Genomic DNA, 16,435 nt, shown 5'->3' with positions numbered 1-16,435 from the left:
TGCTTGTCGATTGTCTGCCGGTTCGTTCAGCGATTATACAACATGTCGATTCTGATGTGCTACTCAAGACGGTGCCAAAAAAAATCTTGTTCTTCGCCAGGGAGGAGGTCGGCATTAAGCTGGGAGCTCCGGCCACCGGCGGCGAGAACGACCGGGAATGCACAAGGACTTGAATGTAATTTTTATTTCTTTCAAGAGTGTCCTTATAATTTGGGCTGTAATCACCAAATATTATAAGTGAATGAAAACTCGGCTTCTCAAAAAAAACCCCAATCTTATTGATTCGAGAATATCTTAAAAGATTCTATAAATATGTATATCATACAAAAGTATATTTAGTGTCATGCAAATCATGAGAAAGATATGCATCTGTAGGTTTCAAACAGTTCATGGTCATTTTTTAATTGAACGTACAAGTAGGGGTGTAAAGAGTCTTAGATTTTAGCCTAGAAAATCTAAGGCCAGTGCTCTAATCTTATATATTTTTTAGTTAAAAAAATTTAAAAATCATGTTAGACTGTGAAAAGACTACTAGAGTCATGTCTCATTACCACCCAACATATAAGAAGGATGCATATGTGCCTTCCGGTGCCAGTCCCAGGGATGATGGAACCCGGACTGCCTGCGTGAGAGGGGTGCGAGGGAACTTGCTGAAGATGAAGTCAACTAAAAGTACCCGAATAAAAACCGAGCAGTGGTAGTACCATGCATGCTATCCTGTGTGCCGCCTGAGCGACAATGTTGGATGTTGCTAGCAACGGTACGGTGGTATGGCCATGCACGACCACGCGCGTGTGACCATGCCTCTAGCCCTCTAGGACATGCACCTGCTGCATCCCTTTGGCACCTTAGTAGCGGTGTTGAAGGACGATACTCAGGCACATTATTAGTGGTTTCCTGCTCTCAAACCCATGGTTGCTTGCGTAGCCACATTCATACTTACAGTACTTACTTAGGTACAGGCCAGAGCTGCCGGTTTTTCTAAAACAAATAGAGGCCGTCGGTTTGTCAACAGTCGGCGGCTCGCCTGCAGTCTCTACCTTGTACACGTGCATAAACGGAATGCATGACCTGAAATCTATAGCATACATAAAAATATTTTAAAAAAAATATTAGATATGACTTGATATCTTTGACCTTACTATTAAGCAATCACTACTTGACTTGATATCAAACTTGATTTTCTAATTAATTGAAGCCAGGAGGAAAAGATTTGCCACTGGATCTATATAACTGCCTTTTGTGCTTGTCATTCTTTCCATCCCAAGAACCCTCTTTGTAGTTCATAATAGCCGGTAGCATTTTCTCATAGCACACAACACTCGTCCCATGGATTCCACCATGTCCAATGGAGAGTGGAGTACCTCGGAGATCAACATGGCGAGATCACTCATCGCTAGGTTCAATACCAACAACATTGTCTCCGGTGGCATGAACAAGAAGCACAATGACATTGTCAATGAGATCCAGACAATGTTCCCCATGAAGGAGAAGCATCAAGTAATCCATTTGTATGTTGATCTCATGGTGGAGATGATGCAAAGCGGCACCGGTGACGGCTCGTACCATTCCACGACAACGAGTAGGTATCTTGTGAACAATTTTGAAATTTCTGAGGATTCCACCATGGACAACATGGGCATGCTGCTTGGTTATCCGACAATGGAGATAGGGGTTATGAGGATGGCACAGGAGGTGCCGCGTAGGCAGCCTACTCCTCGGATGGAGAGGGCACACACCAGGTTTTGGACCAAGGCGGAGCACAGGTTATTGATTTTCTAGATATTCTTATATCCTCTTGCATACTCAAGCTGTGATATTTTACTCTTTTTTATCTATTTTGGACCGTGGCAAACGTGTTCACCTAAATCCTGTGTCATTCCAGGCTATTCCTTCGTGGTTTGCAAGTGTACGGCCGTGGTAGTTGGAAGAACATCTCTAAGTACTTCGTCACCACTAGGACACCGCTGCAAGTCTCTAGCCATGCCCAGAAATACTTCCGGAGGCTGGAGAATCCTACTCGTAGGCAACGCTATAGCATCAACGACATCGGCCTCTACGATGCCGAGCCTTGGGCTCAAAATAATACCTCCAACCGGGAAGGGTTCAACTTCGGTGGAGGTGCCTACAACCCTAGCCGCTATGGTGCTAGCGGCCAGCACGCCACAATGAACAACCAGGCTCAAGTCCACTCACCCATCCTTTACCACGCCAACCAGGCCAGCGCCAGCAGCCAAGCGGCCGCTTGGGCTGGTGACCAACAGATTGGGGCTACTAACTCTACTGTGGCTCCAGTGATGGAGGAGGATGGGGGCTCTCAAGCGGCTTGGACCGTTGATCAACTTGAGGATTTCTTTAATGACCAAATGATGAATATGGACATGTTCTAGGTGTTGGATATGGTCTAGTATCCAAATAAAATGCATGACAACCTAGATCGTTGAAGATAATATATTTGCGGGTGAAGTTTAGTGATACCCCTACTAATAACTGGGAGTAAATAATAATTTCATAGCGATGACCCATAGCGACTTGTATCGATGTGGTACCGCTATATGTATCTCTTTGTGTATTATGATTTGTTTTATGATTGTAGTGCTCATGTCGCTTGTTTAATATATCAACAATGCTTATATAGACATTATCGTTAGCTTGTATAGTATATTTTTATGTTCATTATTGACTAGCACATCTTCAACCTCATGACCCTTCTATTCTCTGCTATTTATGCCACACTCCCCCGCCCCATGATCACATATCCTGATTCACTCCCGCGGCTTCTCCTATTTGCTGGAGCTCTATCTGAATCTAAAAATGATATACAAGCAAATAAATACTTAGATTATAAAAAAATGGATATTGATAACCGGTAAGTAGAGTACTAATAGATAGGTTACATTTTAAAAAAATGTTGGCGCTGGTTTGTTGTTTCATATTTTTCTAATTTAAAATAAATTACTTATGAAATTTTTACTTTAAATTTGAATATTTTTAATTTTACAAAATAAAAAACCACCCTTGCAACAACCCAAGGGGCCAAATTTGCCCAGTTTGAACAAGGATGGCCCTGTTATCTGATTTTGTAGTTTAAGGTTGAAAATTAGACTTTTGTGGTAGCTCGAGGATCTAAACTAAACTTTTCACTTAAACATATTGTCTTGAGATTTGATTGAAAATTCAAAAGGTTAGAATACTTAGTGGTTTCTAATTAAATGAGACTAAAAATAGGAATTTTTCATAGCGGACACACTTCAGGGAATCTCATCCTTGATATTCAAAAGTGCATAGAAAAGCAACAAGAGGCTGAAGAATCATCAGACAACGGAGGAACAAAATTTTTGTTGAACCAGCAGAAATTTTAAGTGTGATGTTGAATGGTATAAGTCATGATCAGACTGTCTCCAATGCCTTCATCTAGTAGAGTGATGGCAGCTTGAAGAAAATGGTAATATACTAGTTATGGAGTCTAACGCACACTAAGTGTAGATCAGCAAAACATTGTGTCCCTGAAAGTTAAACTGAAATTTGGAGAATGCTAACTCTTTCCTGGTTTAGAGTTCAAACAAAGCTCATGTTGTTGCTCATGAGTGTTCAGCACTGCTTAATTATCAGGCACAAGGAGATGCCCCTCCATTGTATGCGCCTGCTCCCTCGCTCATCACAGTGTCCTCCTCCTCTACCCCAACAGCTCCTTCCCCCACCCCGGTAGCGGCGCCTCACCCACCACCAGGGCCGTGCCGGCATAAATCGGGACCCTGTGCGAAATTTTGAAATGAGGCCTACTAGACTAACCATCCTTATGTTTTTGGCTGCCAGAATCATATTTTCTAGATAGATTTACAAAAAATATGGCTTCAATCGATCGTTTTCTAACATAAAAGATGAAAGAATAAAATTATAATTAATCCATTAAAGACTCAAATGATACAAGTATATATGTATATCAATACAGTTGGGAAATTAAAAGAAATATTTATTTACCTTCTCCTTAAGCCAGTCAATTGCGAGAAGAGTTGAAATTGCAGACCTGCCGTTGTTGAATTCTCCGCCTGCCCTGGGGCCGCCGGCCGGCTGCTGCACCGCATCGCCGTCGCGAATTCGCGATCATGGCCTCGGCGGTGACACGGTGTTGCCTGCCCTGCCGTCTGGCATCTGCCTCGACAGCTCACCCCTTGGTGTCGTGACTCGTGAAAAACAAGAACTGAAGATGAATCGGCACAGGATTAGAGGAAGACGGCACGACAACTAAACTGGCAGGCAGCGGGCGTCAGGACTCCTCAGTGTTGCGGGCCTTTTTGTTTTGTGCAGGGCAGGGGCGTGGCATGCGTCTGTTTCACCATTTGCATTAAGGCCGGCCAAGTAAGAAGGATACAGAGAGTTAATGGGATGCTACAAATTTTGGGGCCCCAAAAAAATGGGGGCCCTGTGCAGGCGCACGGGCCGCACACCCCCTGGGCATGGGCCTGCCCACCACGGCGTCCTCCTCCACAGCTCCTCCGTCGGATCTGCCGCCCTCGAGCTCCTCCGCCGAGGCTGAAGAGGCTACGCGTGGGGGTGCATCCAGGTGGCGGCAGGGCGCGGCTGGAGGTGAAAGAGCTAATGCAGAGTGGCTCACCGGAGCGAGAGCGGCGCAACCTGCAGCAGGAGGAGACGATGCATGCTAGCGGGGCCAGATGCGGCGGCGGCACGTGGGCGCGCGAGGTGCGGACCCGGGGACAGACGTGGTTGCGGCGGCAGCAAGCCAGCGAGGTGCATGGGGTCGCACGTCCCTTGACGGCGAGCTTCCAAGCTCGCCATCCTCCTCCACCACCACCCTTGCAGTGCTCCTCTTTTGCTAGGTTTTCTACGTATTGCAAGTGTACGTTTCAAGCGTTTCAGATGTTCCAAAAGAATGTTGCAAGTGTTTCATACGATGTTGCAATAGGTACCTCATGTTGTTGCATTAGAGATTTTTGGATGTTGTAAGTGCTATAGATGTGCTAGGTGTTGCAGAATGCATTTTTGCGACGTTGCACGATTGATTTTCTGAGATAATTCGATGTTGTAACTGTTGACTTCTGATGTTTCACTGCTGATTTCTCATGTTGCAATCAGTCATGTTGCATGCAGCACCATCCAATGTTGCAGTGGGGATCTTTTTTTTTTGCTCTCGTGATACCGTCTGACGCTAGCGCCTCCGGATCGGATGTCAGAACGCTAGCAGCTCCGCTTCTTAATTAGTAGGTTCTTTAGTACTGTTAACGATCCTGAGCTGTTTAACGGCTTCACGCCTCACCTATAATTGACAAACCTATAAATTTTGGCACTCATTTGGTTGAAGGCCAAAAGGCAGCCCATCTAACCAAGTGCTATTGATTAACATACCTATATTTTAGCATGCCCATATTTTAGCATGTCAATATTTTAGCATGCCAATATTTTAGCATCCAACCAAGCAGGCTTGATATTCCAAAAGGAGAGGTCACATGTGGAGCTCTGGTAACCACTGCATATCTTCCTCGTCATATCCCATTGCCGGCTACTCCCTCCGTCCCATAAAGACCGTTCGTTTAGAAAACTTCAAACATACGACTACTAGTGGCAAATGACTATGTTACCTCTAATTAACTAAAGCTACTACGATTGAAAACCGCGATGTTAGTTGGTTCTCTAGATCTTTAATAAATGCAAATGCATTGGAACCCGAAAAGTTAATTTTTGATTGGTTTCATGCCCTTCTCAATGCAATTCGTTCTTGATATTTGATATTGCTTTAATTAGATTAACTTTACTACAATCTAAACGAACAGTCTTTTTGGGACAAAATTTGAAGGCTAGCCAAACAGGCTTTGTGGACGGAGGGAGTAGGCTCCATGAACATAAATGATATTGTTGAAAAGAGTACAACATTCTACTAGAATATTCTCCACCATGTAAGAAAAAGATATTTCCAATAAAGCATTCTAGAATTAGTAATAAGTAAAATTAAAAAATATTGGAATTCTCTAGAAATATGGCATGATCCCCTTGGCCTATAAATAGAGGCCCTCTGTCTTGCCATGGTATTCATCCATGAGCATGGTAGATGAGAGGAAGTAGTGCTAGATAGGTAAGAGCAAGAGATAAGGGTAAAGTGCTAGGCTATTCACTAAAGAAGAGAGTGTTGTATGCTTTTGTGTAATATGTGTTGTGTTACAATAAAGTTTTTTTTTCTTATAAGTACTAGTCTTCCAGTTAAGCCATATAGTAATTTAGTGTATAAATTGTGATCCGTCGAAGGTTAGCTCTATCACCCAAGATTACAAATGGTTTGGGCTTCACCATAGGTTTGGGTTAGAAACCAGTTTCATCTGTTGGTAGGCTCTACCACCCGGAAGTGAAAAGACGGTTATGCCGTCAAAAGGACCCAATACACTAAGTAACTAAAAATATATCATGCCAATACACTAAGTAACTCTAGACTGTATTAGTTTGTCATAGGTGTAGGTCCTTAGCTCAGTGGATATTAGGGCCACTCCAATTTAAATAATATATCATGCCAATACATCTTGCCACCGGTTGAAATAGGGCCCTCGATGATTCGGGGTCCAACTTGATGAAGATATTGATCGCGATGACCAGCTTAAACTCTGATAGCTCGACCACGAGGTTGTCACAGCGGTCAAAATTTTCATAGTAGGTGTTTTTATATTCAAAGGCAATGTTTTCATCCACTAACTAGGTAGCATCACTAGACTTCCTCAGCTCGTACAACTTGTTCCCGACTAGAGGGCTTCAGCTCAAAACACAATTTGACGGTTTCCTGGGCATCCTCTCCCTCTATCAGAACCTTACCAATCAAATTAATTGAAGCCAATGAATTATCCTGAGGTAGTATAGGTGCTTTTCCTTGCACAAACTCAAAAGCCTCCCTCCTGGCCTTCTGTATTATCTTTTTTTAGATACCACCAGTTTGTAGTAGTACAGGGACTTAATGGTGTCAATAGCAACTGTAGGTGTTAAAGTTAACTTATCAATAGTTTCAGTAGCCCATCATCTAGTTGTGCATGTTTCCACAATAAAAACAGCTCGAGTGAAGCAAAAGGAAGAACCGAAACAAATAAATTAACCTTCTATGCGCGCGGGGGCAGACTCGGGATCATGCAATGGCCATTTCTCGTCTTCTAGTATTATTTGGGCATTTACATAGGCCGCCCTCCATGCACATGCAGCGGGCAAGCCAGAAGCCCTTGTGCACGATTTGCTCATCACACAAATTTAGCATTTTTGGCATGGTTCCAACTCTGGCTCGAGCTGCTCCATTTTAAAACTCTTGCAGCTAGCTCTGGGTGGAGTCGGAGCTGTCTATATTGGGTGTTTGTCTAGTAGAGTACTCAAGCTCCAAAAGAGGTCTTCATGATGGATTCCTATTATTACCTAACTCATGGCCCCACATGTCATCCTCTTGATCCGTATCTTCTTCCTTAGAAAGCTGGTAGGACTCCCTGTTACTGCACACATAGCGATGATGGACTTCTAGAAGCTCGCCTAGGCAACGACGCCACCGTGCACACCAAGGTCAGCGACACCAAGGCCACACTCGCTACCATCTACGCATGCTACTCCGCACCGCACCACCACCACAAGATCGGGGTCGTGCCCACTGGGGTGTGCCACCACTTCTTTCCCGCAGTCCCTGCCTTCGGCATCGTGTACTAGCCAGCGGAGACTACGTCGGTGCCCAAGGTGCGTCCGAAATTCAGGCTCATGGACGCCGCCGCCGCCACCATGGGCGACTACTCTCTGCAGCAGCAGCAGCAGAACCAAAACAGCCTCGACGAACCACACGATTTGCCATCGAGGGTTGCGGCTCGTCGGGCGAACAACATGATGACGCAGTGGGCTTGCCACTACATCATCAAGGGCATGTGCAAGAACGGCCAAAAATGGTCCTTCTCGCACCAGCACGCCTACTCTAACGGTTTTGCCGACGACAGCCACCACAACAACAGCAGTGGAGAGGAGGGAGGACAGCTGCAGGCGTGGGCGGGCGTGGTCTTCGGGGCGGGCGCATGTGGCGTCCGCGGCGACCGGCGGGGAGGGAGGGGATGGCGACGATGGCAATGGCCTTCGAAGCGGGCCACGGGCGCCCACGACCTTTGGGATGGGCGCAGGTGGCGCCTGCGGGTGCTCAGTAGGTGGCAGTGGTGGCGGCCAAGGAGAGGAGGCGCGAGGGGAGGGAGAAAAGAAAACCAATGGTTTTCTGTATAATGGTTGGTATTGGTGGGTAATTAACCCAAAACTCTATGTCTAGGTCCATATTTGAGGGTTTGGGAGCAGTAAAAGAGTTACTCCAAAACTCCAAGCTCATTTGCACTACAGCCTCAGAGTTGGGGGGTGCTCCATAGTTTTGGAGACAGGGTGTTTGGCTAGAAAATTAGTTGGAGTTGGTGGAGTGCAGCTCCAAAGCCATACCAAACAAGCCTAGTTAAATACTCCTTGCTAGTGAAGCCAGCCCTGCTGCAGGAACATGCTGATCATCGAACTCCCAATGGCGTAAACCATGCTTCCTTTGGAAGAAATTAGATGAGAAGATTAAGTTTGTTTTACTACCAACTTTGCTTCATCTGATGATGATATATCTGCATGCATCTTGTTCCTCCTAGAGTGTAGCGCTCTCTGCCTCTGTTAGGGGCCTCTGGCACGGTGTTGGGGCAGGCAGCGGCTTCCGGTGCAAGGGGAGCTCATCTCTGGTCAGCCAGTAGACAATACTGTCTTCCACCATGCTACACCGTGGACGGAAGCACCTTCGAAGCACGCTGAACGGCTAACACCAACGTTCAGTGTAAGGGCGAGCTGGATCGTGGATTCTTGAGGGTACAAATTGATGCATTTTAGCTAGGAAAACAAAGACCCTAAAACTACACTTTTCTGGCGCATCAGAGGCTGAAGCAAGGACCTGATGGTGTTAAAAACTCACATCTCCAAGCAAACGCAAAAATATATCTTGGATCATCCATACAGTACAGTTACAAACATTTAGCATACAATTTATTAAGCATAGTAGTTCAAGCTCGACTTCTTCTTGGCCTGGACTTGTACAATTCCTTCATTGAAGTCCTCGTGAGTCACCTGCACAAGCAGACACCAGTCTCAGAAATTACAGCAAACAATCATGAAAAGAAACCGAGAAAAATTGAACTATTTTCAACCTATAGATATCATCCTCCACTTTGATGAATGTGTCTTTTTCGCCCCATACTATATCGCTTTCACATTCATAACAAGCAAGTATAATAGCAGAATTATACAAATGAAGGAAGTAAATCACCTCTGTAGCATCCCGCCTTAGGGCAAGCATACCAGCTTCCACACAAACTGCCTTTAGCTGTGCACCATTGAAGTCATCTGTTGAGCGAGCCAACTCTTCAAAGTTGACGTCGGGATTTACATTCATCTTTCTCGAATGAATCTATAGGGAACCGTACACACATATTAGTCGGAGCATGAACCAATAAAATAAGATGGCACCAACTTGAGAAAATTAGAAATAATAAGTTATGGAGACCTACTTGCAAGATTCTAGCTCTTGCTTCTTCAGATGGGTGAGGGAACTCGATCTTTCGGTCCAAACGACCAGATCGCATCAGAGCAGGGTCAAGGATGTCAGCACGATTTGTTGCAGCTATGACCTTTATTCTCTCATCGCTGCTGAACCCATCTAGTTGATTCAGCAATTCCAACATAGTCCGCTGAACTTCTCTGTCACCGCTAACTTCACTGCAGTGACACACAACAAAAATCTTGTTATCCTACAGAAGACTCCCCCCCCCCCCCCCCCCCCCCCCCCAAAAAAAAATAAGAATGCTGTGGACTAGATTGAGTGACAAAAAAATATAGTTCTGTAATCTTAAACATGAGAATACGGTATTAACGTTTTCAGTACATATCAGTAAAAAAGGGTAGAATCATAAGCCGAATAAAACAATATAACACAGACTGTCATAAAGTCATACCTATCAAACCGCTTCGTACCAATGGCATCTATCTCATCAATAAATATAATACAGGGAGCTTTCTCTTTGGCAAGCTGAAATGCATCCCGGACAAGCTTGGCTCCATCACCGATAAACATCTGAAACAGCAAAAGAATGCTGTTACCACTCTACTGGAAACTATGCTAAGATAACAGATCAAATAAACAGACTCTGGATGGCAAAGAATCATCTCATGTGTCACTCTTCAAAGATGGATCGCATGGTAAGTTAGTCATGCAATCAGATTGACATTTTATTCAAACCACTAAACCATGCAGCTTTGGTCCATAAATGCCATAGAATACATACATTATAAATTAAATGCAAAAACCTGAACTAATTCACCAAGTGTCCCACTTAATTGACTGAAGTCCAGTTAAGGAACTTTGGAGTGCAAGCCCCATAATAACAGACAAATGAAATTTATTTTCCTAGATACTAATATTATGTTATGAAAAAAATGCTTCCTAAAACATTCATCAGCACAATAGACCTACACAAGTTAATCAACAATATTTATACAGGCACAAAACATGGCAAACTAGCTTCTGAGAACATTGACATAAGAGAATACTGTTCCAGAAGCAAAAGGTTGCACAGGTGACAACTAAAACCAACAAAATAACAGAATTTCCTGAAACAGGAGTAGAAAGGAAGGAATCACAAAAATATTCATGTACATAAAAATTAACTTGTATGGTGTTATGGCAGAGAGAACTGCAGGAATGAACAAAGCGCAACTAGAAGTAGCAACTATAAACATGATAACGCAAAATCAAGTAGCTAGGGTGATAAAACAGAGCTCCCCGAGTAAAATAATTACCTGAACGAGTTGTGGACCAGCTAACTTAAGAAAAGTTGCATTAGTCTGTGCAGCACATGCACGAGCCATGAGTGTCTTCCCTGTTCCTGGTGGTCCATACAAAAGAACTCCTTTTGGAGGACGAATACCCAACCTCTGGAACCGGTCTTTATGTGTCATGGGCAGCACAATTGCCTCCACAAGCTCTTGAATCTATATTCAATTGTATTAGATGCAAGGAAGAAGATATAATAGAGACGCAAATGAGTGGAAGCATGACATTATTCATTTTTTAATGAATGGACTGATGCCACCTACTCAACTTCACTAAAAAGCTACAAATTGGCTCTAGATATTGTCATTTACTAAATAGAAAACTTACAAGGTTTCAACATGCATAAAGAAAATACCTGCTTTTCAAGACCTCCAATATCATTGTAATCCTCGGTGGGCTTTTCATCTACCTCCATTGCCTTCACTCGTGAATCATACTCTGATGGCAGGGTATCCAGTATAAGGTAGCTATCTTTGTTTACTCCAACCAGATCACCAGGCTTAAGCTTGTCAGGGTCAACTAACCCAACAACAGGAAGGAAAATAGTCTGAAATCATCAAGATATGAAACAAAGATATTGAATCAGTGAGCTTGATTCCTTAAACTCAAAACCATACTCAAACAAAAAGTGCAGTTCAGAAAATGCTTCATTGCTTTAAAGATGAACTTGAAAACATGATCGAATCAGCGACATCGAAGAATGGGAGCTAACAGCAAGAAAAATATACATAATCCGCACCTGCAAGGCAAGCTCGTACAGAAGAAAAGACTTTACTGATTAATTATGACTGCTAAAACATGTCTTTTCAATTAATTTAGTTATATTAATGGCATCATACATGCACCCAAACCATAACATCAAGTTCGTCTTAGATCCCAACATAACTAGACATGGTAAGTTAAGATTTATAGTTGAACCAATCAAAAGCAGTAGTGTAATCATGACTCAACCAATTTATTGACTAATTATCTTCTATACAGGGTATTGAACGCATGCCTTTGACAATTACCCTCTTTGGATATATGTTAGCAAAAAAATGTTTAAAAATCAATGAGATTTTAATGTTGATGAAGAATTTAATAAACTATATTTTTCATATTTAAATCTGACGCTTTTACACATATCAGTGGTCAAAGTTTAGAAAGTGTACTGCACACATTCTATGAAGGCAAGTAAAAGAGAAACGGGAATACGATGAAAAAGATAGAAATGAGATGAAAAGAGATTGCTCACTTGTCTCGTGGAGGTCTTCAAAACAACACATTTTCCTTTCCTTTGCGAGTCTAAATCAATGTTAGCACCATCCTCCTCAGCTTCATCCTCAGGGTTCATTTCCAAGATCTAAAACAGTTGAGAAAGGTGAAAACCAATAAGTAGGTCATACGGTAAAATATTGCAAATTAAAAGATGCACATCTGCAAGCCAAATACCAAAGATCCAAAAAAACAAATAAAAATAATTTATAGCGCGTTCAAATGGGCTAATAAAGTGAATCATAGTACATTGTCCAAGCCATGGTTTATTTAAGACAAGATACTTGAACGCTGCATATATTAGAAGTGAATCATAGTACATTGTCCAATGTTTCTGAACGTTAGGATTTCTAACCAGATTGTGGTCTCTATAGTCGCTGCTGTACAGACAAACTACCCTAACTAATTAGAGGTGGCTGAATTTGTAAAAGAGAGCAAGAGAAACATGTGTTGAAGCCCTTTATGCACATACAAGCCTAACTCGATGTTAGGATTCCTAACCAGGACGTGGTTACTAAAATTAAAGAATCTCTACTGTACAATCAAACTACTAACTAATTTGTAAGGGAAAACAAGCAGAACATTTGTTTTGTTGCATACCTACACATAAAGACCTAGAAACGAATTAGAAGGGGGAAATTGAGAACAATCACAATAAATAAGATCGGAAGCAGTTCAATTAGTTAGTTCAAGTTTGACAGCAAATCACATGACCAGTAGCAAACATTTCACCCGTTCACTTCCATGATCTTAAATTAAGATGATGAACAACAATAAACAGCGACCTAATCTAACAATTTGGAAAGAAATCCGAGGGCGCTGCGGCGCATCCTACCTCAACGATGTTGCCGACAAGGTACGGCAGCTGCTTGTTGAGCTTAATCTTCTCCTTGTTCTCCTTAATCTTCTCCTTGACCGACTCCAGCTCCAGGTTCGTCCTCTGCAGCTCGTCCTAAGTGCCACCAAAAACAAAACCAACACGAGTCAGACCCGAACCCTAACGCCGGACGAGAACTCGGAAACACCCCCCGGGGGGGGGGGGGGGGGGGGGGCAGACCGCGGGAATCCGATCTAAGGCCGGGCTCGCTCACCTTGAGGACGCGGATCTCGTTGTCGAGGAGGCGAGAGGCCCGGACTATGTCCTCCGTGGACATGGAGGCGAGCTGGTCGTCCTCCGCGTCGTCCACGGCCATCGCTGCCGCCGGGGCGGGGGTGCCGGATGACGACATCGCCAACGGAGTAGAGTTTGGGTCTGGGTCGGGTCAGTTGCGCTCGCTTGCGTCGGGGGTGGGGAAGAGTGGAAGAGAGAAGCGAGTCCGTTCGGCTGAGTTTTTTTTTTTCGTCGGGTCTCTGTTGGGCTTTTTTTCGTTTCATCTAGAGTGGGCTCTGTTGGAGGTGCTGTTGGGCTTTTTCGTTTCATCTAGAGTGGGCTCTGTTGGATACTACAAGGCTTCTACGAGAGCACATACGAGGCAGGAAAATATGTGGGATTTATTGAAGAACGTATCTGTGATTTGTGGGTTGGCTTCACATTGAATTTGTAGTAATGATTTTTGGCTTCGCACTTCGTGATTGCGAGAACTGAAATTGTTTGTAGCTGATAGCTGTTTATGTATGTAAATGAAGATGAAGCTTTTTTCTTGCGTGTACAGAATGTACTTCACTAAAAGAAAAGCAATACAATCAATACAAAGTCTATTAGCGCGGTTACACGACACCACCAAACTAGTGGCAGGTGATCCTAACGATCCTAACACCAAACAAGAACAAGAAGACCAACTGGGGAGGGAACACACACTAACCCATAAACCTAGACACGACCGCATCTCTAAACCTGCTAAATGATACATTATCGTCAAGGGTGCAAAAAGTCTACAACAAATCAAAGGTGGCAAGGTGGCGGCGGCAAAACATCCGCCAGATCAAACAAAGAACGGCGACTAAGCATCCGCCAAATGTCGACCTATGCAACTAGATGATGTAGACAAAACGAAGCTAAGGCAAGTGAAGAAGCGAAAACTCTCAAGAAGAGTAGACGACCACTGCCAAGCCAAGCACGCTCGACAATGATTCCACAAGTGACGACATCATCAACCAACACAGCTTCGAAGACGCCTCAAGGGAGGCGGTGAGGCCACAGGCGTCATCGTCCGGCCAATATGGTCAAATCTTTGATCCGAAAGGCTTACTTACTCGAGATAAATCTCAATTTACTGATTCCATTGAGAAAGAAATAATTGTCCTCAACCAACATCAACACGATGTGAGTCACGTACTCATGAGAAAACTAGAGAATCCAAGTACAGTCTTCATAGATGGCGGAAAACACAACTACTATAAAACACAAAGCAACAAAGTTAATTCAAAATACAAGAGCTCACCACCCTACTAGAATTGAATATACTTGGATTTTGAATTATCTACAATTAGATATTTTACATAGTTTGTAAAAATGAAAAGAATTATCTTTGTTGCTTTGTGTTTTGAATTAATTTTGTTGCTTTGTAAACATGAAAAGAATTATCTATTTTACAAAGCAACGATGTTTCATAGTACGATAAGAATTATCTACAATTAGATATTTTACATAGTTTGTAAATATGAAAAAGATTCTAGAGTTAGATATTTTGTAACGAAGAGTGTGGAAGTTGCCACATGACAACACCACATCACCATGAGCTAAATAGAGGTGCTTCCCTCTCCTCTTGTCATATCATGGCATAAGATGTCAAGTATAGGAGATTATGATATTGTAGTTATGTGGTGTATTGTATCATGGTAGAGTAGCTACACAAAGAGTGTAGGAGTTTTGTATTGTATTAAGTTATAGTGAATAAAGAGCTGAATTCTCTTATAAAGAGTTGGTCTTTCGTGTTGTTGTCCATGTGAAGGTCTCCACGTTATAATGTGGGTATAGAGTCCACAAAAGAAATGACATCATGCTACTTTAGTATTGCTTCATAAGTCGATGTTAAGGTTAGGGATATTATTTTCTCAATAAAAACAGTTTCACGAGCTTAGAGTCTCTTAAGATTAAGATCAGATAGTGTTCATACATGGTAGCATTCCACTACAATGCAAAGAGACCTATGATAAAATGTTGGAAAAGCAAAATCTATCACTACAATTACTACATATTATCTGACTTCTGTCGTTGGTATTAGTGTTTTGTAAGTTGCAGCCTGCTATGCCTAATCAGAGAAGTTGTTTTAGAGAATCCCAAGATTTATATGCCTAATCAGAGTAGCTTGCAGGCTGACACATGCAGCAGGCGTACGCCAGCCTACCAGAGGCCAGCTGGCTAGCTTGCGAGACCGGTCGAGCGTGCCGGCCGGGGCGGCCTAGCTAGCTAAGGTGTGTGGTGATTATCAACAGCCGGTGTCAACAACATGAACCGCGCTCGCAAGCATGGACGACTACTACTCTGGTTACTTGCTTTTAAACCCGGTCGAACCAATTGATGGGAGGTCGATCGTTCATGGGTCTAGTGTGCGTAGGATAGCATCACACACGCACAATCACCCGCGCGCACGATTGCATAATGTAGTTGCATTGCATTGCTCACTCTCCGGTCGAGCCACACAGTCTGACACAAAGCGTGCAGCAGCATCCAGCAAGTACGGCAGCGCGGTGCCATACGAAAAAGCAAGCAAGCCGCTCGAGCTCTCCTGGCGAGCTTGTGCGGGCGGGCGGGAGCCCCAGGTGATGCCCACGCAGTTTGCAGGGTTAGGGCCGGGGCAAAACCAGACACGGCAGCACGATGGCCTCTCCTCGATCTGAAATCCCACCCATGTCTTTGTGCCTACTGGCACCAAATCTCATGTCGTCTCTCTTGTTTGTTCGCAGGCCGCCGTGTGGCCGTGAGATCGAACGAGGAGAGGCAAGGAGCGAGGGAGAAGCTAGCAGCCAATCGAGAGAAAGAGCAATCACGGAACGCAACGGATGCTCTCTCCCAAGACCTTCCTCCGGCACTGACCCGTCTTCGGTCGTGCTACTACCATGCCACTGCACTGTTGAGCCACCGTGGCGGTCCTCCGGCGCCGACCCGTCTTCGGCCGTGCTACTACCATGCCACTGCACTGTTGAGCCACCGTGGCCTTCCCGCCGTTTTGCTTCCTTCCCTCCCTCCCTCTTGGGCCAGTTTGTATGCATGCTGTTCTAATCGCATGCGTCGTCTTACACATCTCCCTGTTAGGGCAAGTAGGGCAAGCAAGCAGATCGAGAAGCAAGCAGTACGTGCTATTCGTGTGGCCGTCTACACCACCGCATTGTTTGGATTTCAACCCATCCTGTGACTGCGAGTAGACTATGCACCATTTCGATCAGTAG

At 43.9% G+C, this 16,435-nt stretch overlaps 2 protein-coding genes across 2 annotated transcripts; one reads left to right on the top strand and one right to left on the bottom strand.

Moving 5' to 3' along the window:
- The first annotated feature begins 1,329 nt into the window (after positions 1-1,329).
- Positions 1,330-2,390, top strand: LOC120701811. The gene is made up of 2 exons (XM_039985625.1): positions 1,330-1,766; positions 1,886-2,390. The coding sequence occupies exons 1-2, from the start codon at positions 1,330-1,332 to the stop codon at positions 2,388-2,390; spliced, it is 942 nt and encodes a 313-aa protein (XP_039841559.1).
- A 6,515-nt stretch (positions 2,391-8,905) lies between these two features.
- LOC120702768 (26S proteasome regulatory subunit 6A homolog) lies at positions 8,906-13,411 on the bottom strand. Its single transcript, XM_039986690.1, has 9 exons — positions 13,198-13,411; positions 12,942-13,058; positions 12,087-12,194; positions 11,208-11,399; positions 10,819-11,010; positions 9,975-10,093; positions 9,531-9,738; positions 9,290-9,430; positions 8,906-9,090 (listed from the first exon to the last, which is right to left on the bottom strand). The coding sequence occupies exons 1-9, from the start codon at positions 13,333-13,335 to the stop codon at positions 9,013-9,015; spliced, it is 1,293 nt and encodes a 430-aa protein (XP_039842624.1). The 5' UTR covers positions 13,336-13,411; the 3' UTR covers positions 8,906-9,012.
- Between the last annotated feature and the right edge of the window lie 3,024 nt (positions 13,412-16,435).

The sequence above is a fragment of the Panicum virgatum genome, chromosome 4K (genome assembly GCF_016808335.1).
Source record: "Panicum virgatum strain AP13 chromosome 4K, P.virgatum_v5, whole genome shotgun sequence".
Lineage (NCBI taxonomy): Eukaryota > Viridiplantae > Streptophyta > Magnoliopsida > Poales > Poaceae > Panicum > Panicum virgatum.
This window is presented reverse-complemented; position numbering and strand designations above follow the sequence as displayed.

Excerpts from the sequence above, each read along its gene's own strand:
- LOC120701811 (XM_039985625.1), top strand. The coding sequence starts at position 1,330 with ATGGATTCCACCATGTCCAATGGAGAGTGGAGTACCTCGGAGATCAAC. Across the intron at positions 1,767-1,885 it reads TGGACCAAGGCGGAGCACAG|GCTATTCCTTCGTGGTTTGC; the intron begins GTTATTGATTTT and ends GTGTCATTCCAG.
- LOC120702768 (XM_039986690.1), bottom strand. The coding sequence starts at position 13,335 with ATGTCGTCATCCGGCACCCCCGCCCCGGCGGCAGCGATGGCCGTGGAC. Across the intron at positions 13,059-13,197 it reads ACGAGATCCGCGTCCTCAAG|GACGAGCTGCAGAGGACGAA; the intron begins GTGAGCGAGCCC and ends GGTGGCACTTAG. Across the intron at positions 10,094-10,818 it reads CTGGTCCACAACTCGTTCAG|ATGTTTATCGGTGATGGAGC; the intron begins GTAATTATTTTA and ends TTGCTGTTTCAG.